Raw genomic sequence first — 25,766 nt, forward strand, 5'->3', positions numbered from 1 at the left:
AATTTCTTAAATTATGTGCCCAAAAAAAATGAATCTAATACTCTGGGACGGAGGAAGTAAGATCTAAGCATTCAACAAGAACAAGTTGTTCTGTTCCAGAAACCAAATCCTTGGTTGCAAAAATTAAAAAAACTGTTATTGTAGGTCTTTCCTCCCCTAAAAAGGGAGACCTTCCAGAAATTCTCGACAGCCAAAGTCAAGCAATGGCCGAAGAGGGGGTTTGGAAATAGTTTTCAACCAGCAATAGACGCGCCTCGGTTAGAACCTCACTAACTGCGTCATTGCCCCAAGCGCAAAGATACTTTACCATGTCTAGTTAGCCGGCCTTTTATACAAGAAACTCTAGATTTTTTAGTGTCCTAACCGATGTGGGATAACCACTTCTTCGCCCTTTTATACAAAAAACCTCTACTTGAATTTTGAGTGTATTTGCCGATGTGGGATTAAAATATTTTTCATTTTCAAAACTAGAATACATACCCCATTTGTCTTGAGCAGCAAAGGAATAGTGAGTGGGATCAGCATGCCATATGAATTTTTTTGGGAGTTGGTTAAAGCAACGGTCTTTATCTTACCCACTCAAATGCTCCACTCCACAAATACATGGATTTGCAATTACAACTACAACAAAATATCGAACAAAGAAATCCTTTCAAACTAATCAAACATCTCCTATCATCAAATAAGGAAGACCTCAGTAGCTTACTAAATAGACAAAATCAAGAGTGCGAAAGTTCTTTGAGTAGCATCTTCATATGATATCATACGGGCCTTGATACAGATGAACACGCTTTTCATCTCTTAACGCACAATCCTCAGAACTGTTCAGCTAGCCTAGCCAATGATGATGTCTTCGCAACTGCATCCTGCAATTTATCCAGTATTCTCCACGTTACTGAGTCAGGCCTCAAGCCATTTTTCCTCATCTCGCCCACAATCTGATAAGCTTCCTTCTTTAAACCTAACTTGCAAGCACAATCAATCACAATGTTGTAATTCACATTATTAAGAGCGACTCCACAATCCACCAGTTCATACAGCAAGTGACACGCCTCACTAAACCTCTCTGAACGACAAAGCCCTTTGAGCAGAGCAGAATACACGAAACTGTCATGAACTGCAGAAGGCCAAACGACATTGCTCCAAAATTTCACAGCATCATCAATCGAGTTAGACTCACACAGCCCTTCAATTATGATAGTGTGAGTCAAACAATCAGCAGCCACCCCACGGCAGATCATATTATTGAAAAGTTCCATGGCTTCTCTGGCTTGGCCGAGTTTAACCAATCCACGAAGCACAGCATTGTATGTCACGACACCAGGGGAAAACCCTTTCTCCGGCATGACATGATGCAAGAATCTCATTGCTTCTTCAGCGTTACCAACGTTTAGAAGCCCCTGAATAATAGTAGTGAAGGTCACCTTATCCGGAGCACAAAATTTACCCTTGATCATATCATTAAGCACCTGCAAAGCCTCTTCCATCTTTCCCATAGTGCAAAAGCCCTTTATCAACGTATTCAGGCTAATTATATCAGGTGGGCAGTTCAACTGCAGCATCAAAACAAGCATGTTTAGAAGCTCTGAAGGGTTTTTCATTCGACAAAGAGATCTCAAATAGATATTGTATATCCTAGTCCCATCCACATGCTGCTTACTCAACATCACGTTTAGCACTTGGTTTGCTTTAGCTGCTTCACACTGCTGGCATAGACCCTCAACCAAGATTGCATAAGTAAACTCGGAGGGTGAGTAACCAAGACTTGTACCTTCTTCGAGCAACTGAAAAGCCCTCAAGAAATCACCATCCTTGCATAGACCATGAACAATTGAATTATATGAAACTGAACTTGGAGAAAACCCCCTCTTTCTCATTATATAAACAATTCTTGCAGCACCATTATACCTCTCAGACCTACACAGTGAATCAATCATTTGCCCGTAAGAGAACTCTTGGTGAACGTTCTTCACTTGCGGCATATGTTCTGCTATGTTAAACACCTCATGAAACAACCCTTGTCGACACAAACAATCAATCACATTGCTAAATGCTGCATTGTTAATTTTAACATCAAAGGTGGATTCCATGACCTCCCAAATTTTTCCAATCAAGGCATTCGCTTTCTCAAACTCCCTTTTCCTCAGAACCAATCCAAGTAAAGCACAGTAGGCAAACGCATTAGGACGCACGCCCCTCTCAGACATTTCATCGAACACCTTCTGCGCAGCATCCATATTCCCAATCTCACAATACCCACGAATCAAGGTAGTATACGACACAACACTAGGACAATGCCCACTCGATAACATTTGGTAAAACATCACATGCGCGGATTCCAATCTCCCCAATTTACACAATCCATCAATCAAACGATTGTAATTCACCAAAGACGGCACAAACTCCGGCTTCTCGGCGACCAAAGCCTTAATCACAGCCAACGTGCGGTGGGGATGTCCTCCGTTGAGGAGGCGCGCGATGAGGACGTTGCAGGTGCACTCGTCGGGGGCGCAATTGGAGGAGATGAAATCGAGGAAATGGTGGTGGGCGTCTTCAAAGCGTCTGACGTGGCAGAGGGCGTGGATGATGCTGCTGATGTTGAGGGAGTTGAGCTCGTATCCGCGGGTGCGGAGCTGATGCAGAAGGCGGGTGGCGGCGTCGGCGTCTCCGTCGACGGTGCATAGCTTGTGGATGCATCTTGTCCAGTGGGTGGTGTTGGAAACACCGATGCTTTCGATTTCGTTGGCTAATGCTGCTGATGGGATTTCTTGCTTGATTTCGTGGGAGTGAAATGAAACAATTTTAAGGTTAGGAAAATGGCGCCGTCTCCATAGATGCATTATAAATGAGCCGTATACTGGGATTCCCATCTGATCGACACACACGATTAACACAGTCTTACCACTCTGATCTAAGCTTAGCTTCTTTCTTTAAATTTGGATCTAGCTCGGTGTTGAAAATTGGATTGAACTGAAATAGGTTGTACACAAAGTTTTTCTTTTTTCTTGTTTTTTTTTTATATATATTTTTATTGTGATATTGGAAGAATTAAATTACTAAGCTCCCCCCAATTTCATAGTAATAGAGTCATTTTTCTTTTTCATAAAAATCAACACATTTTTTCACATCTACTTTATTTTCTCTTACTTTATTCTCTTTTTATCTCTCTACTTTTTTCATTTCTCATTTTACTCTCTTTTCATTTAATTCACCTAACATAATTTTTTTTAATCTTTGTGCTGAAAACAAACGCTTCCATTACTATGGAACGGAGGAAGTAGAAGATTTATATTTTAATTATAGTTTATATATTTCGTTTCATTTCATTGATGGACCGAGCTTGGGCTCATACAGAACTTGGATCTTGTTGGGCTAGGTCATCTCGACCCAATAGAACACTAAATTGAAAGGTGTTAATCTTTAATGCTGTGCAATAAATTGAGATCGAATGGATGTAATGTTCAGACAAAAGTTGAAATGCATGACCACTCAACTCGATCTATTGTGACGAATATTGATGAGTGAACTTTGCCAAATCAGTGTCCTAGGTTTGCTTAATATATTGAAGCTGATTAAGTTTCATATGGAGTACGTACAGCATAAATTAAAAATATTATAATTTCCATAATTAAGTAGTCGTGTTATAATTATGAAAAATGGAAATCAATAATATTCAAGACAATTCATAACCTTATTTGGAATTATAATGTCCATGGCTACTACAATAATACTACTCCTATATGGAGTAAGTAATAAAAGCATGTTTACAAGTACTATATATTTCGTCTGTTAAAAAAAATAATGGAGGAGTCTTTTATTAGTAGTATAATATAGGAATAAAATGTAGTACTACTAGCTAGGCGTTAAGGAGGTCCAAGGCTTTCAAAAGGGTATGTCGAAATCGGGGTAAATCAAGATTGACATCTTGATTATCTATATACACATTTTTACAAACTTGAAATCCTCTCTTATGACAATATTGGACAGGGTTTGTGTATATTAGACTATGGTCGGGATATTTACCAAACAAGGAGCTCTCATTCAGTCTAACCTTATACTCCAAATACTTCAACTTCATCTCCTCCGGCGCCCTCCCGAAGCATGTCCTCGCGAAATTGTGCAACCCCACCGGTGTAATTTGGATCACAACTGCCAACAAATTAAAACCATTTCATTATTCATATACTTTAATAGTATCTATCAAGTCAACTTACTATTAACTAGAATTTTAGCGCGTTTCTTTAAATTTAAATTCATTTACCCATAAAAATAAAAATAAAAAGACTTACCGGCATTTTCAGGTAGAAAGAGCATGTTTGTGAGAGCAGCACCGTGGACTCCGACCATGACGTCGAACGTGTTGATGATTTTGGCGGCCGACTCGAGATGATGATCCATCTTATGTACGAGAGGGTCGAATCCCAGCCTCCGTGCTAGCTCGACCACCTCAACCTCGTTGGTCAACCGACGGTTTCTTGTTCGAGGAATCACGAGCATCCGAGGCCGATAATGGTCGCCCACCGAGTCCCTCTCCAAGGAGTAGACGCTGCGTAGAAGCCTGGTGAAGTTTCGTGTCGAAAATGTCGAAAACGGGGAGGGATCAATGGATAGATCGTGCTCGTGAGCGATGAGCCCGACGATCATGTTTGTGAAGCACAGGGTTTGATTCTCTCTATCGACGTCGACCAGCTCGTATCTGGAGAGAATTTCTAGGGTTTTCCTGTGCTGGGAGGTGATGCGAGAGTCGTGGTTGGTGACGAGGAAGACGACGTCGCGGTTGAAGCGGAGAGAGGTGGCGAAGAGCGGGATCAGCACGTCGGTGAACCGGTGGAAGTGGTTTCCCGCGTGCCCGCCGGTGGAAAAGAGGATAGCCGGGGCGTCTAGGGTTTGGGTGCAATCGGGGAGATGTTCGGGCGGCGCCGCCTTGATTTGGAAAGCGGTGATGGTGTTCATGGCGTCGGCGTCGAATTTTCGGGGATGGGGTTTGATTGTGTGGGGAATGTTAATGGGATGATGGTTCGTTGAAGCTATGAAGATGGTGGTTGTGCTGCTATCTATCCGTACATCGCCTTTAAATTCGTACGCATCGGATCGTGAGTTGGAGAAGTTGAACACTCTGCCCTCGCCTCCATAATCTAAGGCATTATCACCATAAAATTAGTTATACAAACAAAATATACAAGTAGCGTAGATGATTAATTGAGCAACTTACTAATTTGAAGTCGACGATGAAAATATGACTTGGAAACGGCGGTAAAGTTGAGTGCCAAGACTAGCATACATATAATTGTTGTAAATGCCAATTTTTTCTTCTGTTGTTGCCACCGGTAGCTTCTTACTTTCATCTTTTCAGACCCCATTATTATCCTACTGCAACCCTTGGAGACACTGTCATTACCTGTATGTAATTAAGCATAAGGATGCAGTCTAAAGAGTTGTTGTGAAAAAGGCTAAGAGATTATATCAATAATGAATGTTTAATTTCCTTCTTCTTGTGTGTATGTGTAATAGTAATTGTTACTACATTACATATCATATCATATATTTTGATTTAATGAAGTTGATACTATTTTTTATTGATTAATGTGCCAACCTAGGAAATTGATTGATTAGTTAAAATATTATAGGAGAAACAATGCAAGAAAGGTAATTTTGCTAATGCTAGAATTTGATGTTGATAACATTACCATTTTATATGATTGCGACGAGCCGTTATTGATTTATTGGTGATATTTATTTTATATATGACACGATTTATTTTCATTAACTAGAATATTGATTCTTTCTCCATCTATTAAATTTTGTGCAAGTACTTTAACAAACTAGAATTACGGGGATTTGAGTTAAATGATCTTAAAATTACTCCATCCGTTCTACAAATATTGTTCCATTTTTTCATTTCCGTCCGTTCCACAAAATTTGTCTCATTTCATTTTTTACCATTTTTTGTAGTGGACCTTATATTCCACTAACGCATTCCTACTTACATTTCACTAATTTTTTCAATTCACTTTTTATTACATTTCTTAAAACTCGTGCCCAGTCAAAGTGAGATAATTTTTGTGGGATGGGGGAAGTATAATTTTACTTCTTCTTGACATTTATGTGAAGGACGAGGAATTAATTTATGAGACTCTCAGTGCTTGTTTGTTTTTATAGTTTATAATTTAATGGATGCATTGTTTAATGAAAATTATAACTTACTTCCTAAAATAGAAAAGATTGCTTTGAAGTATTAAAAATATAAAATATCCAAGAAAATTATACCCCGTGATAATGAACACTTGTATTTATAATTCAAATCAAATTGTTAAAGGAGTATCGAGTTGTCCATCATTTTAATGTGTAAATAAATATATAAACATTCAATTAGTTAGATTTTTTAGTTTATGTGTACTAGTATTTTATTAATCCATCTTTTTGGATGTTTTCTTATGGAAAATATGTTTGAATTAATTCACCCTATTTTCTCATTTTTCGTCAACTTATAATTGACATACAATTGGATTAAAATCATTAAGTGGTTAGGCCATGATAAACCCACGGGCTGGCTTTTATCTTCCAAAATCATGATATGTAAATCTTTTTCCTCTTTTACTAGCACCACTTTTTTACTATTATATTAAACAAATACACAATCATGGTTGCGAATATGTTTAATTTTACGTATAGAAAATGAAGACAAACCTCCCATTTCTAGCATTCTCCAATGAACATTAGGTTACAATAGAAGATAAAAGTAGACTTAATCCAATGTCAACCTTATAAAAAATGGAGAAGCAGTTCCATACTTCCACGGTTGGCCATAAAATAAAATCAGATAGAAACAATAAAAATTGCAAAGAGATGAGAAAACAGCATTTGGTGTTGTGGGAGATTAGTCACTGCCCATAGCCATCAAGAACTCACCTTCACAGACAACTTCACCGCCTACATACGCTTTCCCTTCCATCTTTGCTATCCCAAATCGCTTCTGTAGTTTTACAAGGTTCATTCTCATGACTAACGTGTCTCCTGCAATCACCGGCTTCCGGAACCTTACCTTGTCGACTCCAGCAAAGAAGAATTTGTCCCGTGACCCTCCCACTTCTGGTTGTAGCATTACAAGCCCGCCTACCTGGGCCATTGCCTGAGTCCAGCAGTGTATATACATCCATTACTTCTTGTACAAAATAAGCATTGATTGGAAACAGAATCAACTACAACAACGTTCTAGTTAAGCTCAAACATCCAAGAAAGAAACCATAATAAACAGTGAACAACAAGAACTGCATAAATCATCATTTCCCTTTATACTGGGAGAAAAAGATGTGTTTGGACAAACATTTTAATGTACATAACTGTCAAAAACTCACCCAGAAAATGAAACTTCTTTTTAGAATTTTTGCATATGCTTTATTTTACCTATTTATGTCTATTTAATGCGTGTTCCTCAATCTTCTATAACTTTAGTTCTGACTCTATTATGTATTCGAAGAAAAGAAAAATGGTCGATCATGACTGCATAATCTTAACATCATTACCAATTTATAATAGTACCAAAAATTTTAGAGTTTTACTGTTTAACTTATTTACAAAAGGTCAACATTTTCAGTGTCAAATCACAAAATTTGACACATATCTCAATCCTCCCACAGTGATATGTTCTCTAAACTCACTATACTCAAGCAAATCCATTACAATCATGGAGCATAATACAACAAAACCCCAAATTCAGAATAAGTTAACTCCTATAGGACAGAACAGACACGTGCAAAGTAGTCTTTCCCCTGTACTTGTTCTCACAAAAGAACAGAACATTACCAACTACACCCTAAGAGGTATGAGGGAAGAAAGTGTAACTTAGAGAATAAAATTATGCGCAGCTGATAGTGCAAGTGGCAGTTATGGTTGTTGATGAACAGGGAAAGAGCAAGATCCTTGGTGAAATTAGTCGTGGAGGAACTAAAATCATAAAGATTAACAGAAAACAGTAAAAACATGAGTTGGGAATATGTATCTCTTTAAAATTGGCAAGATGATGTTTGCATAGAAACTACTCAGGAAGATCAAGTCTTGAAACTCGTTTCTAAGAGAAATTTTTTGAAAAACTGACTATTGTTTAGCAATAAGAATGGTCAATTGGGAAGTCATACAGAAAATAACAGAAGAGAATCTAAGAAAAAAAGGAAAGCCAATGAATATCATGTTTCATTGTTTTGTAATTTTTTCCTATATCTTCATCATTACTCAATTACATTTTGAGTATGCAGGGACAACCCAAGCATTGCCTTGGAAGAAAGAACTAGGCAAAACATGCTACATCCTCATATAAAAACTTGAGGCTTGTAAGTTGTAACAGTATGTTGAAGAAACAAATTACTTGAGAGATGTATGTGCTCCATATCCGTCACAGTATGGGACGTCACAACACCAAGCATAGATTTGTGAAGTAGCCATAGCACAGGACAAAAATGTATTCTCTCAATAATATATAAACATTCGGAAGGCATTATAGAAATTAAAGAACTTATTAACGACTCTGATAGTCAATTAAGCTAAACTTCAACCTTTCTTCTCAAAATACTTATTAAAAACACTAAACATATGGCTTTTAGGTTTCCATCTGAGAACTTTCAAGGTTCTTAAATTGAACATAGCAAATACGATGCCATATGAGTATAAAATGTGAAAGATGTATCAGTTCTAGCAGCTTCGGTTGCATCAGCAAATTCATTTAACTGGTATTGGAAAAAAGCAACTCCACTATTATGCACATCCTCACATCTCAAAAATTGAAATAAAGTCATTCAAAATAGCATGGCTGGCTCGCTTCATTAATTCTATAAACTCTTCAGCATTAGGAGCAAATCAATGATTGATTTCCAGTCAACTACCAACCACCTACTACTATTTATCAACAAGATTCAAAATTCTTCTGACAAGACAAAAGATACAAAAAAGGGAGGCTTTAGAAAAATAGGAAAAGTGAATCATTGAAACAGAAAAGACTTCAGAATTCATTTATAAACACCCTTTAATTAGTATGACTCCTATGATTTTAAAAAATCTGTTGTTAGCATCATGAACTCATAAAATGGAACAGAAACCCTAAACCCCCGCAACAAATGCAATAAAATAACACACCTCAACCATGAGCACACCAGGCATAATAGGCCTCTCAGGAAAATGGCCGGGAAAGAAATTATCATTAATGGTCACGTTCTTGATGCCCACAGCAGACACCCCAGGATTGTATTCAATCACTCTATCCACAAGTAAAAACGGAAATCTACAAGAAGAAGAAAAAAAGATTGATGAGTGAAATGTCTTAAAATAGCAACAAGCATTGCAAAACAGATTTGACGAACCGGTGAGGCAGAATTTCACGAATTTGATTGATATCCATTACCGTCGGAAACGCGGGGTACTCTGTAGAAAGAGAGAGAGGCATGAGATCCGAGTAATTTCAATAAAGAAATAAAGAAATCATTGTATTGTAATGTAAGGAGATTTCATACTGAGTTCAATTGGGGTATCTACAGAGGGGGGTGAATCGACGGTGGAAGTGGAGCTGAAGACCGAAGTGAGGCGGATCTTCCTTGATGGCGCGGAGACAAAAGATGGGTTGAAGGGAAGAGATGTGCTTTTGTTGGAAGACGGAGAGCTGGGAAGGGAGAGCATAGATTGAGAGAAAAGTGTTGACGCCATTGCTGGAGATGGGCGGTGGGAGGAGTTGCTTTGTTCTTGTGTTTGTGGCGGCGATTTTTGCAGGTTGGATTTTGGTGGAATTTGAGATGGAGAAGAAGAAAGAAGAGTGAAGTGAGTGATGAAAACAATGCAATTGCCTTCGTTATTATCGATTTTCAATACTACTACTATGCATAGTAATACTGCTATTTCCTTTTTCGGATATTTAAGACATTCATATTTCAAATTTATTAATTTTCTTAGGATGGGGTCTAAGTCTAACGATACGTATAATTATTATTGGTTGAATTCTAAAAAGGACAATGAAAATAGGCGATGCTATGGTCTAAAACTGGTTATGTCTTGTATACTCCTACTATTTGAAGAGGCTACTACTATTAAATCATGTTATAAATCCCATAATTTTGGCTTAGATTCGGAGTGACCAATTAAAAAAACAAACTAATTCCACTATTATAATTTTATTTATTTTTATTTTATTTGAAAAATGTTTTTAGCTTTTATTCTCTAGGTTCGTGTAAATTAGATTTTTAACGTGTGAATCACGTTTTAATCATGTAAATTAGATATAAGTTGATCGTGTCGTGTCTAGCTATTTTATATTGGATCGTTGAAAAATTCATGTCTGTGTACGAGTCAAGTTTGATTTTTGAAGGTAGTATTTTAAATTCATATTCGGATAGAGATTTTTTTACATATCTAATTTTGAATTAAGTCTTATTGGATTGAAACGTTCATATTAATCCAATAACAACTCCTAGATAAATGAGCTTAATTAAGCTTGTGACATAATTTTAGATGATTATAAAACAATGACAAATCTACTCAACACAAGTTATGAAATTATGATCATTTAATTTTGTCTTACCAGATTTTGATCATATAAAATAATATTATTAGCAAAAAATTAGAAAGCTGTGATTTTATATTTTGATCCAAAGTAGAAGTTAATGAAAATTTATAAAATTAGTAATCCTTTTGTTTTTATTTTATTTTTTAGTTTATTTATTTAATTTATAGTAGTACGAGTATTATTTTTTAGGTTAGATTTGATTTGAAATTTGAAATAGAAATCGGAATATCTGTGAGCGACGGCCGTTGCAGGCAGGTGCACCGTAACGATGAGCTTATCTCTGCTGCAAAGCTACTCCTCCGCTGACGAAGACGAAGAAGACCAGTTGTCAGATGATGACATCTCCTCCTCCGATGAGCCCAACCACGCCGTTCCCCGCACCGTCCGCTCTTATAAACCCTTGTTCGATTCCGATCCGCCCTCCTCTTCCTCTCTTCCCTCCGCTCTCGACGCCTTCTCCGAAGTAATTTCTTATTGCGTATTAGGGATTTATTCGAATTTATCGCCCTATTTTGACTGGTGTGTAAAAATTGTTCAAGGTTGAAGGACCGCCGCAGTTCCTGAACAACAGTGTTAAAGAAGAGGCGGTGAAAGAGGATGTGCAGCGCTGGAGGCACGGCGGTAAAAGGCATCGTAAAGAAAAGAAAGGCTTGCCCTCTGGTATGTATATCTATATTCTCTGTTTCTCTAGGTTTGTTTCTCCTTTTTTGCATTCAATTCGCTTCGTTTGTGTTGTGAGATTTATTTTCAGGATTTTCATTCTGCAGTAATGCCCTAATTCGATTTTAATTTAGTTCTGCCGCCTTAAGTTTTTATTGAAATTTTGCAAAGATGCCTACTTTCGTGTTTAGTTTATTGTGAAATAATGTTTCATTTGTGAATCGTTTTAGTATGCTTTAATCTATGCACTGCTTAATTGGCCTCTCTCGTTCAATTTGATTTTTCTGTATGTAGACAGATTTTCAAAATTTAGGGGTTTCAATAAAGTTAAGAGTACCATGAGATGTACTTTCCCTTTTGTCGTTTCTAGCAAGTAAAAGAGTGTCAAGAATTCAAACTTTATTTTCTATTCATTTTTTATGGAATTGGCTTGTGGAAGCTCCTTACTCTACTAGAGCTGGTTCACGCTTTATGCCAATCATAAACGTGTTAATGGTTATGAAGTTTGAAACTTTCAATTTTTATTGGTGATGTTGTGCATGGTTTGATGATCTTCCAGCTGAATCAGTACGTTTGTTATTGTGCAATTGTAGTTAGAGCTTTTGCTATTCCTAGCAGTTCTGCCCACCTGTTTTCAGTTCAATGTGTCTTGTCTGATTCCATGTCTCTCCAGCACTTGCACTATCCCCTATTTGGTTTTTCTACTCTTCACCTGGTAACACTTATGGCATCCCTAATGAGAATTGAGTTAGATCATTAGGTTAACACAGTAATTTCAAAGAAGATAGTAACAGATGTAAAAAAAAAATTCCATATTAAGAGGTGAACAGTATACTACTATTCAACATCGTTCTGGTTACTTCATAAATCAACACTTGTAACACATATCCAATCCAACAGTATTCTCTGTTATTTACAGGTGCTGTGTTGGAATCTAAGGCGCAGTTGGTCGGTATCCATGATAGAGTGAGAAGTGATATTGGGAGCAAAACCTCTGAAGCTCCATCTGGTGATTCTGTAGTCGGTACAAAAGGTGGGAAGCGCGTTGCAACTGCTGCCAACCCTAATGCAGAAGATGCTGCTGAGCTCTTGAGGTGTGTATTCCAACCATACTTGATGAATCTCACAATTTGATTCTTGAAACCGTATATTAAGGTGTGTTTAATACCTAAAATGGTGTTCCCAGGATGTGCTTGGCATGCGGGGTTCCAAAAACCTATTCTCACGCGAAGGGAATGGTCTGCCCTATGTGCGGTGATCGACCTCCTCCTGCTGAATCGGACGCTGCGAAGAAGAAGGGTTCAGGAATTAAAGATAAGGAAAAGAGCAAGAGAATGAAGGGTCAGTCGTCGCATGCTACTTGGAAAAGTGAAACGGAAATGCAACTTAGACAGCAGTTTGATTAGTAAACAAATTGCTATTTTGTACCTTTAGATTTGAATTTCAACAACTTGGGATTATGTGGTGTTCAACTTCCATAGCTGTTGGCTTGGAGAAATCTCATGTGTGCTATAAAATATTATCTTCATTTGTCGACTCCATTTTTCTTGATTTTTGAAGCATCCCACTAAAATTTATCTGTAGTATTTGGTTGGTTTCATATAGTTCGGCCACTATTATCATGTTCTCAGTGGTCAGACGAAATTTATAAATATGTGAGTTCCTCAAACATAAAAGTAGTTTGATCAGCATAGATTTGTATCATATGAAATTCCATATTAGTGAACTTTATTTGTAGATTTTACCCATAAAAAATATTTGCAACTATTAATTGTCCGACAAGCAACTATCCGACAATATCTGTGCTTCGACGTTTCATAACTAAATTTAAAAATGCTTGAAACTTGAAAATATCAAAAAGGGTGAACCTTTTAATCAATGATGCATTTGTTTTTAAACTGAATTTAAAGACTTAAAGGGTAATTTACACATTAAATTATAAGAACATACCCCAAATCCCAATGTTATTGAAATCGAACAAATCTGTATTCATCTCTGACTACATAATACACAAGAAAGTAAGCAGTGTGAACAAACCAGTGACGAAGTCTCTCTCGTCAGTTAGTACACAACAGCAGCAGCAAAAAAAAAAATCACCACAATATAATTTACATTACAAAAATTTGATGGAATTTGCTGTGATCTAATGCACTTCCTATACATGGTGTGTGCTAACTTAACTAGGCCTGAACTAATATTCAAGCATGATAATTTACATCCGTTTTACCATATTCACTCGAGCATTTTGTTCTTGGCAGTCACGCGCACCTTTTATACCTCAGACACCTTTGTTTCACTCTCCAAACTGTTGGCCAATAACGGCGGACTTGCAGCAGACCCATGAACCTGCTCATGTCACACGGAACACCCATGCTTAGTCCCCGTTGATTACTATACAACATTCACATGAAGAACAGACTTACCACATTAGGCAACTTGAAACTAAATGAGTCACGGGAAGGAGTGGTAGATGAATCTGTAGGTCTGTGAAACAATAAGTGTGCTACCGAGCGATCCATAGGGTTCGTATCTGTTTCCATATCCATGAAAGTAGTGCACCTTCAAGGAAGCAAAGTATACAAGTCACTACAAACTGAACATGAGCAACTGTAACAAAAGAAATCAGGAAGCAAGTCATCTACCTATTTGTTCCTTCAGCCTCGTATGCTCCACCAGCATCTCTTTCATCTCCAAAGCTATCATTCAAGTTTGAACTCCTGCGTCTTTGTTCAGCACTCTGAGCCAAACGGTACAAACTGTCCCTTAAGCATAACTTTGTCCTTAAATCCAACTAAACCAAAAAGGTACGAGTTTAGTTCTAGCAGATATGCATGTTACAAATTAATCATAGAGTAATTGAGACAAAAACATGACAAGGCAGAAGAGTGGACTATTATTGTACGGCATGGGGACTGTAGGAGGTTTTATAAATCATGAAACAAGTAGGTACCTGTTTCGTAACAAGTTGAAGCTGATGAAAACTAGCTGCTTCCAGTGAAATATCATCCAAATCTGGAACCCGTGTTGAGCTTTCATGCATACATGAGGAATTCGTTTCTGTTGCAGTAACTGAGCTAACTCCTTGAAGATCACTGTTATTCTCATATGTCCCTACTAAGGCAGGATCAGAGATCGTGGCCTGGATGGTCACACTTCCATTTCCGAGGCTGGCAAGTTCAGGGGATAGATTGCCTCGATAACTTTCTAGCTTTTCTCTTTGTCCACATGCAACTTGACCAGTTTCCTTAAAAGGAGGGCCAGGAACACCGTCCATATATTGCAATTGGCCCGATGCCTGACGGTAGTCCCTTGAAGAAATGGATGTGAAGTCATTGGTCTCAGCTTTAACCATTGATTCTTCCAGATTTACTGAAGATGGATCGGACAGATGGCTACCCTTTGTATGGATGTTAGAGATTGGATTCTCTAAACAGCTATTTGAATCAGAAGCCGGAGTATGCGGCTGTTGTTGAACATGAACTGATGCTAATGACTCGTCAGAAGTCAAGCCAGTACAAGGGTTCATGATTTCATTTTGCAGATCACTGATCTGAGCATGACCACCATTTTTAGGGCAATGCACTTTACCCTCAGATTGACTCTGGAGCTTGATCTGTTTTTTGTGCTCATTGGTCTGAAAAAATATCACAAGATTACTATAGGTCACAGAGATGCATAAATGGAGTTAATGTTTCAAAAAAACGGAGAATCCTACACTCATCCAGGCCGAAGCCAAAGTAGGTGGTTGATCATGCCATACCAATTCCACTATCATGTGCAAAAAACAAGCGAAAATCAACAAAGGCGAAAATTACATCCAACTTACCCCTGCAGGGTCGCCTGCTCTGGAATGGTTTCTAGTTGAAATTCCCGTATGTATATTTGCATTGGATTTCTTTCCCTGCAAAATATCACGTCGGTGGTGCGAGATTGGAGTCAGTACAAAACTGTTGAGCTAATCATAAGAGAACAAAGCATTGTTCAGATAAGAGATGCAATATATTACCACACCATCTTTTCTATCGTCAAGATCAGGCCCAGTCAAAAAAGACGTATAAGAATCAGACTTTTCTAAGGTCCAAGAACAGTCCTTGATTCTAAAAGGTGCATTTTCCATGGAAAAGTTATTTGGGGAGTTTCCATTTGAGAAGTCATGATTCTCTGAAATAGTTTTGACCTCGCTTGGATCATGAAATGGGAACTTAGCATCTGACTTTAGAGCATCCCCGGGCCCACCTATATAAGGTACTGAATCCGCTGATGATAACCAACTGAACCCATCTTCTTTATTCACCCCAACGTCTAATGCTGAATCACTTCTGAAATGGCACATGTGTTAGTGAAGAGATTATGAAACAATGAAATGTGTGCAATGAAACAGATCATGGTTACCTAAATATCCTGTCAATATCATCAAAGTTCTCTATTTCAGACCAAACACCATAGAGAAGATCACTGGAATCTTTGTTCTGAGCATGTCCAAAGAAAGTATTGTCATTGCCGGTATGATTTGCGTCACCAATCAGGAAACTGAATGGGCTGTCATCAACTAGACTGGTATTGTTATTGACAATGGCATCGTGCTTAAGAAGTTCACTACGGTTTAAGTCTCTATTGTTGCTCTTCAAGCCATGAGGCAACAGCATGGTACTATCACAAGCTAAACTTGATGCTTCTTTGTTTAGTTCATTGTCTAACCCAGAAATAAATGGACCACTGCGGGACCATGAATTTTTCTCCAACATATTCACCTTTGTATTACTCAGAGATGAAATTTCACTTTTCTCCTTTCTGTGATCAACATAATTAGTGGCAGATCCTCCAGTCTTATTCGAAATATTAGCTACATCAAAGCGACACATCTTGTTGTTTGAATAATCGGCGGGCCTATTGGAACCATGATGGGGAACTGTATGGTCATCATCAAAGAAGAAATCATCCCAAGCAATGTCTACACACTGTAACAGCAGTTACCGAAATTTAGCTGAAATAACTGCAGAAAAGACTTCCATTTGATGAGTGGAAGATACAACTATTTACAAATGATACAACCAGGACCGAACTATCTAATTTAAACTTGCCTCCAACAAGTCTGACATTCCTTGAATCTTTAGCCTGCAGTCAGACCGTATATTGTTTTCTTCATACTTAGTTCTGAATCTTCCCTTTCCATCCATCAAAGAACCCGCAAAAAGACAATGAAACCAAGAATATTAGAATTTTCACTTATTGAAACCTCAATAACCTTCACTAGTAGGAGTACATGAAATTACCTGCTTGATTCCTAAAACAGATAGAAGGAAAAAACATAACAAGAAAGGAACGGATATTAACAAAGTAAATCAGGGAAAATAAATTCCAATGAAGTCAAGTTCCTAAAGTTCGTCAGGAATCACATAAAAGAGAACGAAAAAACAGAGTGCATAGCTCCGCAAGAACAGAGTCTAGCACACGCCAAAATGAAGCAGTGATTTCAGCAGAATATGAAGTCACTACGAGTTAAAATTTTCAAAGTAGTTAAATCAAAAATAACAAATCAGCTAAAACACACCAACACCCCCAATCCTCTAAATCTCGAAGCTAAGGCTGAAAAAACAACCAAAAGTCGTCACCAAGCTTCGATCTCCTCTTTTCCGATTTCAATTACTAAGCAACTCTAGTTTACAGAGTGGATCCACCAATCCAAATCAATAAAAAAACAAATGAGAGCAGGCTCTCCAGCTAACTACTGCTCAGCCAAACGAAACTCCGCAGAAAACTCACCACAGAAACAAGTTAAAAAATCACTGCGAAAGAAATCTCAGCTTCAATAAATCAGTCCAGTAACCCTAACTCTGGTTCTAAATCGAGGAAGTTCAAGAGAGAACAAAAGAAAAGAGGCTTAAAAGAGGCTTTTTGTGTAGAACGAGAATTTGTCGCTTTGAAGGTTGGGGAGAAAAAATCTTAGTTAATTGGCAAGTTGGGTTAAGTTAAACAAAATGAAGAGCCAATAAACCTCCACGTGGCGGTTGGGAGTTGGAGTATCGGAACTCGTGGCTGAGATAGCTGTTGGAGATACGATCTGTTTCAGCCTTCTGATTGGTCCAATGATTGCGAGGGGAATTGTGCGGATGACACGTGTCAGTGGAGCCAGCGTACAGTGGGCCACGTGTATTGTGGACACGATTTGTATCCCTATGCACATTACCACCGTTGATTTGTGAATAAAAGAAAATTGTACTATAACTTTATAAAAACAAATAGAGGGTGATGATATGCACAACATCTCTGCTGTGCATTTTGCCATAGCATGGGATCCAAGTCCCAGCTCAAGACTGGCTTCTGAGTTTGTGCCACACTTGCTCCTTTTTATTCCGATTATTAACATATTTGGAAACAATAAATGTATGTGACCAAATTTTGTACAATCAAAAACTAGTTTATTTGAAAAGTATATGTTTATTTATGCATTTAATTAAAATATATGGATGCATATATACTTACATAGAAAGTGCATAATATTATGGTTGTATATTTTTTATTTGTGTATAATTTTTTTACTTTTTTGGAATCATAAATGTAATTAGTGCATACTTTAATTCAAATTTTTAAAAAAATAGAAAGAAAATTCAAATATAAAAATAAAAAATAAAGTTAAAGGCTAATAAGTCTTTTTTACTTGTCCACCTACTATATCTATTACTTTAATATATACTCCATCTGTCCCATTAAAAATGCAACGTTTTCCTTTTTTGGTTGTCCCATTAAAAATGAAACGTTTCCTTAAATGGAAACAACTCTATCTCTACTTTTTCATCTCTCTTACTTTACTCTCTCTTCATTAACTCACAAAACAACACTACATAAAATCTCGTGCCGATTCTCAAATGTTGCATTTTAAGTAGGACGGAGGGAGTACTTAATACATCAAATTATTAATATAAACCTTATTTTAGTTGTACAAATCATAAACAAAATTTGGAAATGATTAGTTGCTTATTAGTGATTTTTCTGTTTGTAAAGTAGTACTACTAAATACTTATTAGGATTTAGGGTGCATACAAAATTTTATTGAGAAATTATAGTACTCCCTCCGTCTCAAAGATTTTCTACAATTTAATTTTACGTGTCGAGTGAAAAGAATAAAATAAAAGAAAAAGAATAAAATAGATATAAAAGGTGTTTCTATTTTTAGTAATAGATCATCTTTGTTGGGACAAACTAAAAAAGGAAATGAATCATCTTTAATAAGATAAAAGGAATATCATGCAAGAATAACATCGAGTGGAAAATAAACACAAACATATGTGTTAAGAGTCTAAATTGTCACAAGCTACTTATTCTAATGTATTTATCAATTAACTTTGGACGAAGGATTACTATAATTTGTTGTAATGGCAGAATTATGATCCAATTCATTTTAATCTTTTGATATTTTTCTGAAAAAAAATATGTTTTTAGTTAAAGAATCTTTGTCACATGACACTTTCTCCAAATACAAATACACAAGATTATGACAGCTCGCCCGGAAATTGGGAGCACTACACAAGAATTCTAACACCGAAAATGACTAGCACAATTTTAAATTCCTTATATCTCTCTATCCCTATCCCGTAATAAGAATTCACATTTTAAGTGTGACAGAATATAAAAAATATAAAGAAAAATGATTAAAAAAAATAATAAAATATGAATCTCATATTTATATACTAGTTTTATAATGAAATACTATATGGGAATGAATTTATGGAGTGTAAAACTTACTTATCATTTACTGTAAATGTGAAAGTGGACTCTTATTAAAGAACAAATCAAAATGACTAAGTTTACTCTTATTATGAGACGGAGGGAGTATTTAAAAAAAAAACATGATATTTTTAACTAAAGAAATTTATTAATATTTATAGTGTCCATGAATTAATAGTTTTTATCAATATTTATAGTGTCCATGAATTAATAGTTTTAATTAAAAAATTTGTTGATATTTAAAAATCAAAATTTAAAATTTAATTTTATAAATTAAATCTAATATTGAAATAAAGAATAAAGTGAAGGATGACAAAAGAGAAGAAGAATGATAATTTTGAAATAATATCAGATTTAATACATAACCAAAATAATATCAGATTTAAAATGTTAAAAGTGTAAAAAGACCAAATTGCTCAAACCTCCCCAAAACCCCTCAAAGGGGCATTTTCGTATCAAAACAGTGCAAAAGGACCGTTTTTGATATTAACCCTTAGTCCAGGGACTGCTGGTGATATTTTTAAAGTCCATGGACTATTTATGAGATAACCTCATAGTCCAGGGACCATTTTTGTAGTTCACTCGATTAATTTTCTTCTTTGACTTAAAAATTGCTGAAAAATGTTGGGGTTAAAATGTGGGTATTTTATTATTGATTAAACTACATAAATGGTACCTAATCTTTCACTTTCGCACGTAAATGGTACCTGATCTTTATTTTATACTCCCTTGTTCCATAGTAATAGAGTCATTTTGTCATTTTGGTACGTTCCATAGTAATAGAGTCATTTTCCTTTTTAGTAAAAGTCAACACATTTTTCCACACCTATTTTACTCCCTCTTACTTTATTTTCTCTTCATCTCTCTACCTTTTTTCATTTTCCACTTTACCCTCTCTTTACTTAACTCACCTAACACAATTTTTCTTAATCTCCGTGCCGAAAAGAAACGTCTACATTACTATAGAACGGAGCGAGTATTGTTTTTTATATCTATAAATCACATTTTTGGTACCTGATGCAATTTTCTTTTCAAAATACCCTTTAAACAAATATATATTTTCCATTTATATCATAGATGGTATTTTGGGCATACATAAAATTAGTACCAAAAGTGATATTATAATATCTTTTCTCATTCTCCTCACTCTTTATGCTATTATTATTATTAATAAAAAATAATCACATATTTTTGGTACTTAATTGAAATTTTCAAAATATCCTCCATGAAAAAAATCACATGTTTGGTACCTAGGGTTATTTTTGTCACGAGGTACCAAAAACGATATAAAATAAAGATCAGGTACTATTTATGTGCGAAAGTGAAAAATCAAGTACCGTTTATGTAGTTCACTCTTTATTATTTTATTATCCGCCACCAGTTGTACACTTCTAACTCTTTGCTTCGTATTAGATTCACTCTTTATTATTTTATTATCCGCCACCAGTTGTACCCTTCTAACTCTCTGCTTTGTATTAGATGCCAATGAGAACTAATAATATGTAAGCACAGCCTAGTTATTTCCTAGTCCCACATGTGTATCATCAAATTCCAAATCAAATGCAGGATAGGACCAAAGAGTGCAAGGAACAATCTGAGTGGAAAATGACTTAAACTTGAGAAAATAAGGAATAAGTAAAATGTAACATTCATATTCTTTGCAAGAGTGAAACATCTATTAATTAAAATTCGGCGTTCAAGGAAACAATAGATGTTGTCAAGGTACATGGACAACAAAATAGGAGTACATTGCCATTGCAACTGAGAGCTAGGAGATAGTAGAAAGTTATGAGTCACATGCTTCTCCATCTCTAAACTCTTCTTAGGAGCTGGATGCTATGATATTGGAATATGCAAATATTGCCACAAAACACAAAAGGTGTATATAATATGGAACGGATCAACCACGACTTTCCATTTATAGATCCACCCTAACAACAACATTTACTTACCAGAAACTAAGATTGTACATCACCTCCTCAAAAGCTTTTGAGAGAAAATCCTCTTTGAGTAGGGACTGTTACGCGACACTGTCTTGTAAGATTCAATAGCGTCAACCAAGGAATTGTGGAGGGGTCCCTGATATCAAACCAATTAGTCTCTTTGGTGAATGAAACTTTTAAAAAGATTATCTGCTTCTCTCAGGCTGTGCTTTTGTTTAGCAAGTTTATGATAGGTTTAAATAACCATTCATCTGTCTTAGTCCATATAAGGATGGTGTTCACTGTCAAGTGCTATGCTAGACTTATACATTAGATGGTCCCATTTCTTAGAAAGCACTGTGAGAATTTAAGCAAAATCTAGTGACTGTTTATTGGAGTACCTCAGAAACACGCAGAGCTCTTTGGACAACGTAGTTTGCATGTGGATCCTGAAGCAACTGATCGAAGTAAGGAGCAGAGAGCAATTCGTGGATGATATTTGTCCGGGTTTCCTCATTACATACCAAAAGACACTTTTCAACAACGTGGCTGCTGAACTTTTGTGAAGACAGGTGCACGTAGTTTCCCTCAAACTGAGATGTCAATTTGGATGTGGCAGATGGGATTTTCAGCTCCAAAATAAACTGAATTACATAATTTCTGCATCAAAAATTCAAATTTGACTTTTTAGGAAATGCAGAAACAATGTAACAGAACAAGAATCAAGAAACACACAAGTCAAAAGAGTAAAACAATGATAATTTAGATATCACATATGCATGTTATGGTTGTTAACTGCACTTTGGAAAAAAGAATAAAATTCAGCAATTATCAAACGAAAAGAGGTCTGGGAACCAGTTGAAAATACCAGCACACATAATTTAATTTAATTACCCAAATGCATCTTCTGCAAGCAGAAGTCCATTGGCTGAAATCTCTGCAACCAAATTTTCCTGATGCTCCCCAGTAGAATGGCTGATGCACCGTTGTAGAACACAGCATCCATGCTGATGTGTTGCAATATCAACACAGTACTTTGCAGCGGCAACAAAAATGAACTGAAAATAGAATGGCACAAGCTTTAGTTCAGAAAAAGACAGATTGATACAAAACCTTAAGTTTGCCAACTAAATTGAGACCTCTCTCTACCCACATGAAAAACTTGTGATTGATGAGAAGTCATATTATCATATCAAAAAGTGATCCAGAACTGTATAAAAAACTCAAAGTCAATGTTGTAGCAATATCTCTCCTCTCTTTTCCAAGTGCAACTTTCACTGACTATATCTAAATTCGCCTTTACTCAGAAGTTCTTCCTATTAACCTATAAATTTGGACTGGTTAGATCTGTTCATATAGTCCAATCTTGCACACCAATCTGATTAATCCGAAGCATTTATATTCAGTTCTCCGCCGGAGGGATGAGGAAAGCAACTAACGTCTTGCTGCAAACATGAATCATTCTATAATGAAAGTGGATCGGAAATACTATGTGATGAAATAGAGTTGCCAACCACAAAAAACTCTTGCACATCAAAAGGAAAACACAAAGTGACAACCAAAGAAAATCTTTGTGATGGTAGTTTCAGCAAGTGTAATGACCAAAAATGCATACATATGAAAGAAATAACAGAAACAGATTTAGCTAACAATCTACATGAAATTATTCGCAGCAAAATGGATCTTATCAACCCAAAGGTGATGTCCAAGAAATGACAGGTGACATGTAGGAAATGAGAAACCAACGACAAGCAACATGATACCATACAATGGGGATTTAGATGGGCAATTACCTTACTATCTTCACCTGGGAAGCATTGCAAGCACCTCTGGATAACATGATTACCATTTAAATCTTTAATCAGAGCTAGAAATCCAGATTCCAGTGCTGAAATAACTAGGGAAATTTGTTGCTTTGTCTTGAGAGTTTCAATCAACTTCTGGACCACACGAGTGCTGATACAAAAACAACAGATTAGCTAAAAGACCTGCAGAAAAAAGAGAGTGAAATACGATTCATACAGCATATACCCGTGTGTATTTAAAGAGATCCTAACTAGCTCCCCAGGCTCCTCAGTCACCCTAAATAGTATGTGCATTCGTTGCTCTTCATTGCACACTTCCAACAATTTTTGCATGAGATAATTTCCAAAAGGGTTCATCATCAATTCAACTGCATGATCAATTATCTCATCGAATATAATCTGTACGTCCACAGAAGTTCCGTCATCAAACATCCTCTGCAAGAATCGACAACCTTGTTGATCCTTTGCTATGTGATAGATGTATCCTTGTGCTTCAGCAAGAGAGCTAAACTTTGTTGGTCGGCTGAAAGGGAAATGCATCTTGGGGCTCTGGCAGCCATTTTGCATTGCAGCAGTATGGAGATGGTCATCCAGCTGTGACCTCCTCTCGTGAGTCTTCCACGCACCAATCCCATGATGGAAACTCTTGGTGTTGTGCTCCCCCAGATGTGCGTGCCTGGTAATCTCGTAATTGACCCCTTCCCCCTGAATGATTAAACTATCTTCCCTGCCAAAGGGCTCAACACTCCCTCGAGGCACTATGACATGCAGAGGCACCTTGTTTCTTCCATTAGGTGGCGTGTGCTGGTAATGAATCAAACTCTCTTCATTATAACGTGGCGACAGCTGCGCCATATGGGCCATGTTAGATGGATAAAAAGAATCACTAGCTTGAATCACGGTCTTCCTGCTTTGCGAAGGATGTAACAATGAATTTCCAACTAACGGATTATCTAAAGAAGGCGATGCATTAGGCACCACGAATCCCATTGGGAAACTGTTGTTAGCCAAACCATTATGCCTATGAAACTGAGGACCTGAAGCAATGCTACCAAAATCCGACCAACTAAACATTCTATCAGATTGACTAGGGGAACACCGTGATCCCAACAAATTCGCCATCCTCTGATCATACGGCATTTCCACCATTCCAGAAGCAGCCTCCCCTTCGAAGCTGACACCCTTCCTTGGAACAGAGACGTTAAAACTAGTCCTATAATTATCAGAAGCTCCATACTTGTCAAAACTCCGGCTACTCCCATTAGGCGATTGATCACGATACTGGACACGGTACGGCGGTGCAGACGCCCCCTCTAGCTCATCTCTAACACACATTCTACCAAAGTTCCGATATAAATTGAAACAATCAACTAGACTGCCCTCGTTTCCCTTTTTCAAATCCACACAGAATCCACCCCCAGAAATGTTGAAATCGTCGAATTGGGGAGGGGATAATGATCCAATATCTGAATGTGATAAGCTAGAGGAGTAACCGGAGAAAGCGCTGACAGGGGAGGATTCATCATTTCCAAGAGGAGTATTAATAGTATTATTATGAAGACTCGTCACACATGATGCATGACCATAACCGTGATCAACGAGATTATTGTGATGATTGGTGACATTGTGAAGCATTTCCTGAAGATTAAACGGTGCTGTTGCATGAGGGATCTCGCCCAATAACATGTCTAATTCGTCAGCATCCTTCATGTCTTTTTTTCTCACTACTCTTTCTCTCTCTTCTCACCACTCAGATACACAACAACCAATAAAAAGGAATACTAACAACAACAGATTGCAGAAAACAGCATATAACAAGACAGAAATTGAAGATTCGAAATACCCGATCAAGGAGAGGAGGAAGCAATGAAAAGCCAGTAGTGATTAGCGCTTTTTAGATCTGAGAAACCAAAAGTCGTAATGATAATTATGGTGAAATGAAAAAAAAAGGGGGTTGGGTTGGGATGGTGAAATTTCAAAAAAAGGAAAATAAAATAAAAGATTTATGATTTTGGTTTTCCTCCATTTTTGTAAAGGGTTTTGGGTTTTCTTTTCTCGTGTGTAGATGATAGTAGGTGAAGCATGCAAAGATGAAGGTTTTACATACTTTTACACACACTGCTAATCACACCATTAAAGATGTAGAAAAAGGAACAACACCCTCTCTCTCTTCTCTCTAATTCTCCCTTTGCCTACATTTATACATATATATTATATTCCTTTATGAAATTTTCCTGATTGGTAAAGAAATTGTAGAGTAAAATTTAGCTGGCGGGACACGCAGACACTGCTACTGTAGTGCTTTTTCCTCAAACGGTTGTACGAGAAAATTTCAGAAACAGAAAAAGAAAATTATAGTATTTAAGAATTTAAAACCAAAATGTTAGTATGATTTTAATTGAATATAAATGTGAGAAAAAACAAAGGAAACGAACTAGCCTACAGATCTTCAACTGCCTCTCCTTTTTTCTCTGCTATTCACATGGTTGAAGATTGAATCAATTTTCCTCGCAACAAAATTCAATTTGAATCTTTTTTGCATCATTTTCTCATTCAATTAAAATAAATTAGGCATTATTTAGGAAAAAGTTTGTACCAAAAGTCTCATTTATAACCATATATTATATAATAATTGTGCATTGTAACCGAAACATGATTACTGAATGTACTCGAACTAGTTGATTATCAAAATCTGAAAATTTAATCTCTTTCAACATTTTGACCTACATGCCTGATTGCCTTATAAATTATAATTGTATGCATTTATTAAGTCGAAGGTGAAATGCAGATAAAATTTGAAGAGGATGTCTATTGTGTTATAAATTTAGAAATGGTATACGATTGAGATCAGTTTTTAAGTAAACAACATCAATGTTACGTTTGATTATATTGGGGAAATTGAAGAGGAGTATCAAGGTTAAATAATAGAGTTGTGGACCATATAATGTCACAATCCACTAGTCATGTACTGATAGGGCATTATGTTTTGCCAGAATCCAAAAATGGCTTCATGTTAAGGAGCCTTGCTTCCATATACAAATAACATTAAAATATAGCTATTTTATATTTTCCCATTTAATTATCTCGTGGACCATTCATATATATGTGTCT

The 25,766-nt window shown here is 36.6% G+C and overlaps 6 protein-coding genes and 1 non-coding gene across 7 annotated transcripts; 1 reads left to right on the top strand and 6 right to left on the bottom strand.

Annotated features, from left to right (window-relative positions):
* Positions 1–144: 144 nt before the first annotated feature.
* Positions 145–300, bottom strand: LOC125185712. Its single transcript, XR_007170219.1, has one exon. It is a non-coding gene; the product is annotated as a U4 spliceosomal RNA (small nuclear RNA).
* Positions 301–551: 251 nt separating this feature from the next.
* Positions 552–2,936, bottom strand: LOC125219174 (pentatricopeptide repeat-containing protein At3g18020). The gene has a single exon (XM_048121078.1). It carries the CDS (start codon positions 2,868–2,870, stop codon positions 816–818), a length of 2,055 nt encoding a protein of 684 aa, XP_047977035.1. The 5' UTR covers positions 2,871–2,936; the 3' UTR covers positions 552–815.
* Positions 2,937–3,856: 920 nt separating this feature from the next.
* LOC125221236 (alpha-1,3-arabinosyltransferase XAT3-like) lies at positions 3,857–5,360 on the bottom strand. Its single transcript, XM_048123361.1, has 3 exons — positions 5,282–5,360; positions 4,290–5,135; positions 3,857–4,149 (listed from the first exon to the last, which is right to left on the bottom strand). The coding sequence occupies exons 1-3, from the start codon at positions 5,358–5,360 to the stop codon at positions 3,857–3,859; spliced, it is 1,218 nt and encodes a 405-aa protein (XP_047979318.1).
* A 1,311-nt stretch (positions 5,361–6,671) lies between these two features.
* Positions 6,672–9,837, bottom strand: LOC125219044 (3-hydroxyacyl-[acyl-carrier-protein] dehydratase FabZ-like). The gene is made up of 4 exons (XM_048120899.1): positions 9,501–9,837; positions 9,351–9,411; positions 9,127–9,271; positions 6,672–7,129 (listed from the first exon to the last, which is right to left on the bottom strand). Exons 1-4 carry the CDS (start codon positions 9,688–9,690, stop codon positions 6,878–6,880), a joined length of 648 nt encoding a protein of 215 aa, XP_047976856.1. The 5' UTR covers positions 9,691–9,837; the 3' UTR covers positions 6,672–6,877.
* Positions 9,838–10,727: 890 nt separating this feature from the next.
* LOC125218945 lies at positions 10,728–12,739 on the top strand. Its single transcript, XM_048120760.1, has 4 exons — positions 10,728–11,006; positions 11,083–11,203; positions 12,123–12,297; positions 12,390–12,739. The coding sequence occupies exons 1-4, from the start codon at positions 10,812–10,814 to the stop codon at positions 12,607–12,609; spliced, it is 711 nt and encodes a 236-aa protein (XP_047976717.1). The 5' UTR covers positions 10,728–10,811; the 3' UTR covers positions 12,610–12,739.
* A 411-nt stretch (positions 12,740–13,150) lies between these two features.
* LOC125222534 (protein LNK1-like) lies at positions 13,151–16,495 on the bottom strand. Its single transcript, XM_048125202.1, has 9 exons — positions 16,477–16,495; positions 16,285–16,368; positions 15,596–16,161; positions 15,210–15,522; positions 15,030–15,104; positions 14,154–14,837; positions 13,846–13,994; positions 13,627–13,762; positions 13,151–13,549 (listed from the first exon to the last, which is right to left on the bottom strand). Exons 2-9 carry the CDS (start codon positions 16,300–16,302, stop codon positions 13,475–13,477), a joined length of 2,016 nt encoding a protein of 671 aa, XP_047981159.1. The 5' UTR covers positions 16,303–16,368; positions 16,477–16,495; the 3' UTR covers positions 13,151–13,474.
* Positions 16,496–20,571: 4,076 nt separating this feature from the next.
* Positions 20,572–24,782, bottom strand: LOC125220709 (putative pumilio homolog 7, chloroplastic). The gene is made up of 5 exons (XM_048122858.1): positions 22,882–24,782; positions 22,644–22,806; positions 21,745–21,908; positions 21,252–21,510; positions 20,572–21,007 (listed from the first exon to the last, which is right to left on the bottom strand). Exons 1-5 carry the CDS (start codon positions 24,363–24,365, stop codon positions 20,900–20,902), a joined length of 2,178 nt encoding a protein of 725 aa, XP_047978815.1. The 5' UTR covers positions 24,366–24,782; the 3' UTR covers positions 20,572–20,899.
* Positions 24,783–25,766: the final 984 nt, after the last annotated feature.

Source organism: Salvia hispanica, chromosome 4 (assembly GCF_023119035.1).
Source record: "Salvia hispanica cultivar TCC Black 2014 chromosome 4, UniMelb_Shisp_WGS_1.0, whole genome shotgun sequence".
Lineage (NCBI taxonomy): Eukaryota > Viridiplantae > Streptophyta > Magnoliopsida > Lamiales > Lamiaceae > Salvia > Salvia hispanica.

Excerpts from the sequence above, each read along its gene's own strand:
- LOC125219174 (XM_048121078.1), bottom strand. The coding sequence starts at position 2,870 with ATGGGAATCCCAGTATACGGCTCATTTATAATGCATCTATGGAGACGG.
- LOC125221236 (XM_048123361.1), bottom strand. The coding sequence starts at position 5,360 with ATGGGGTCTGAAAAGATGAAAGTAAGAAGCTACCGGTGGCAACAACAG. Across the intron at positions 5,136-5,281 it reads GGCATTTACAACAATTATAT|ATTATGGAGGCGAGGGCAGA; the intron begins GTATGCTAGTCT and ends ATAATGCCTTAG. Across the intron at positions 4,150-4,289 it reads CTTTCTACCTGAAAATGCCG|TTGTGATCCAAATTACACCG; the intron begins GTAAGTCTTTTT and ends ATTTGTTGGCAG.
- LOC125219044 (XM_048120899.1), bottom strand. The coding sequence starts at position 9,690 with ATGGCGTCAACACTTTTCTCTCAATCTATGCTCTCCCTTCCCAGCTCT. Across the intron at positions 9,412-9,500 it reads AGATACCCCAATTGAACTCA|AGTACCCCGCGTTTCCGACG; the intron begins GTATGAAATCTC and ends CTCTTTCTACAG. Across the intron at positions 7,130-9,126 it reads CTGGTGTGCTCATGGTTGAG|GCAATGGCCCAGGTAGGCGG; the intron begins GTGTGTTATTTT and ends TGCTGGACTCAG.
- LOC125218945 (XM_048120760.1), top strand. The coding sequence starts at position 10,812 with ATGAGCTTATCTCTGCTGCAAAGCTACTCCTCCGCTGACGAAGACGAA. Across the intron at positions 11,204-12,122 it reads AAAGAAAGGCTTGCCCTCTG|GTGCTGTGTTGGAATCTAAG; the intron begins GTATGTATATCT and ends TGTTATTTACAG. Across the intron at positions 12,298-12,389 it reads GATGCTGCTGAGCTCTTGAG|GATGTGCTTGGCATGCGGGG; the intron begins GTGTGTATTCCA and ends TGGTGTTCCCAG.
- LOC125222534 (XM_048125202.1), bottom strand. Across the intron at positions 15,105-15,209 it reads ACGATAGAAAAGATGGTGTG|GGAAAGAAATCCAATGCAAA; the intron begins GTAATATATTGC and ends GATATTTTGCAG. Across the intron at positions 13,763-13,845 it reads GAGGCTGAAGGAACAAATAG|GTGCACTACTTTCATGGATA; the intron begins GTAGATGACTTG and ends GCTTCCTTGAAG.
- LOC125220709 (XM_048122858.1), bottom strand. The coding sequence starts at position 24,365 with ATGAAGGATGCTGACGAATTAGACATGTTATTGGGCGAGATCCCTCAT. Across the intron at positions 21,511-21,744 it reads CTTGCAGAAGATGCATTTGG|AAATTATGTAATTCAGTTTA; the intron begins GTAATTAAATTA and ends TTTTTGATGCAG. Across the intron at positions 21,008-21,251 it reads GAGCTCTGCGTGTTTCTGAG|GGACCCCTCCACAATTCCTT; the intron begins GTACTCCAATAA and ends GTTTGATATCAG.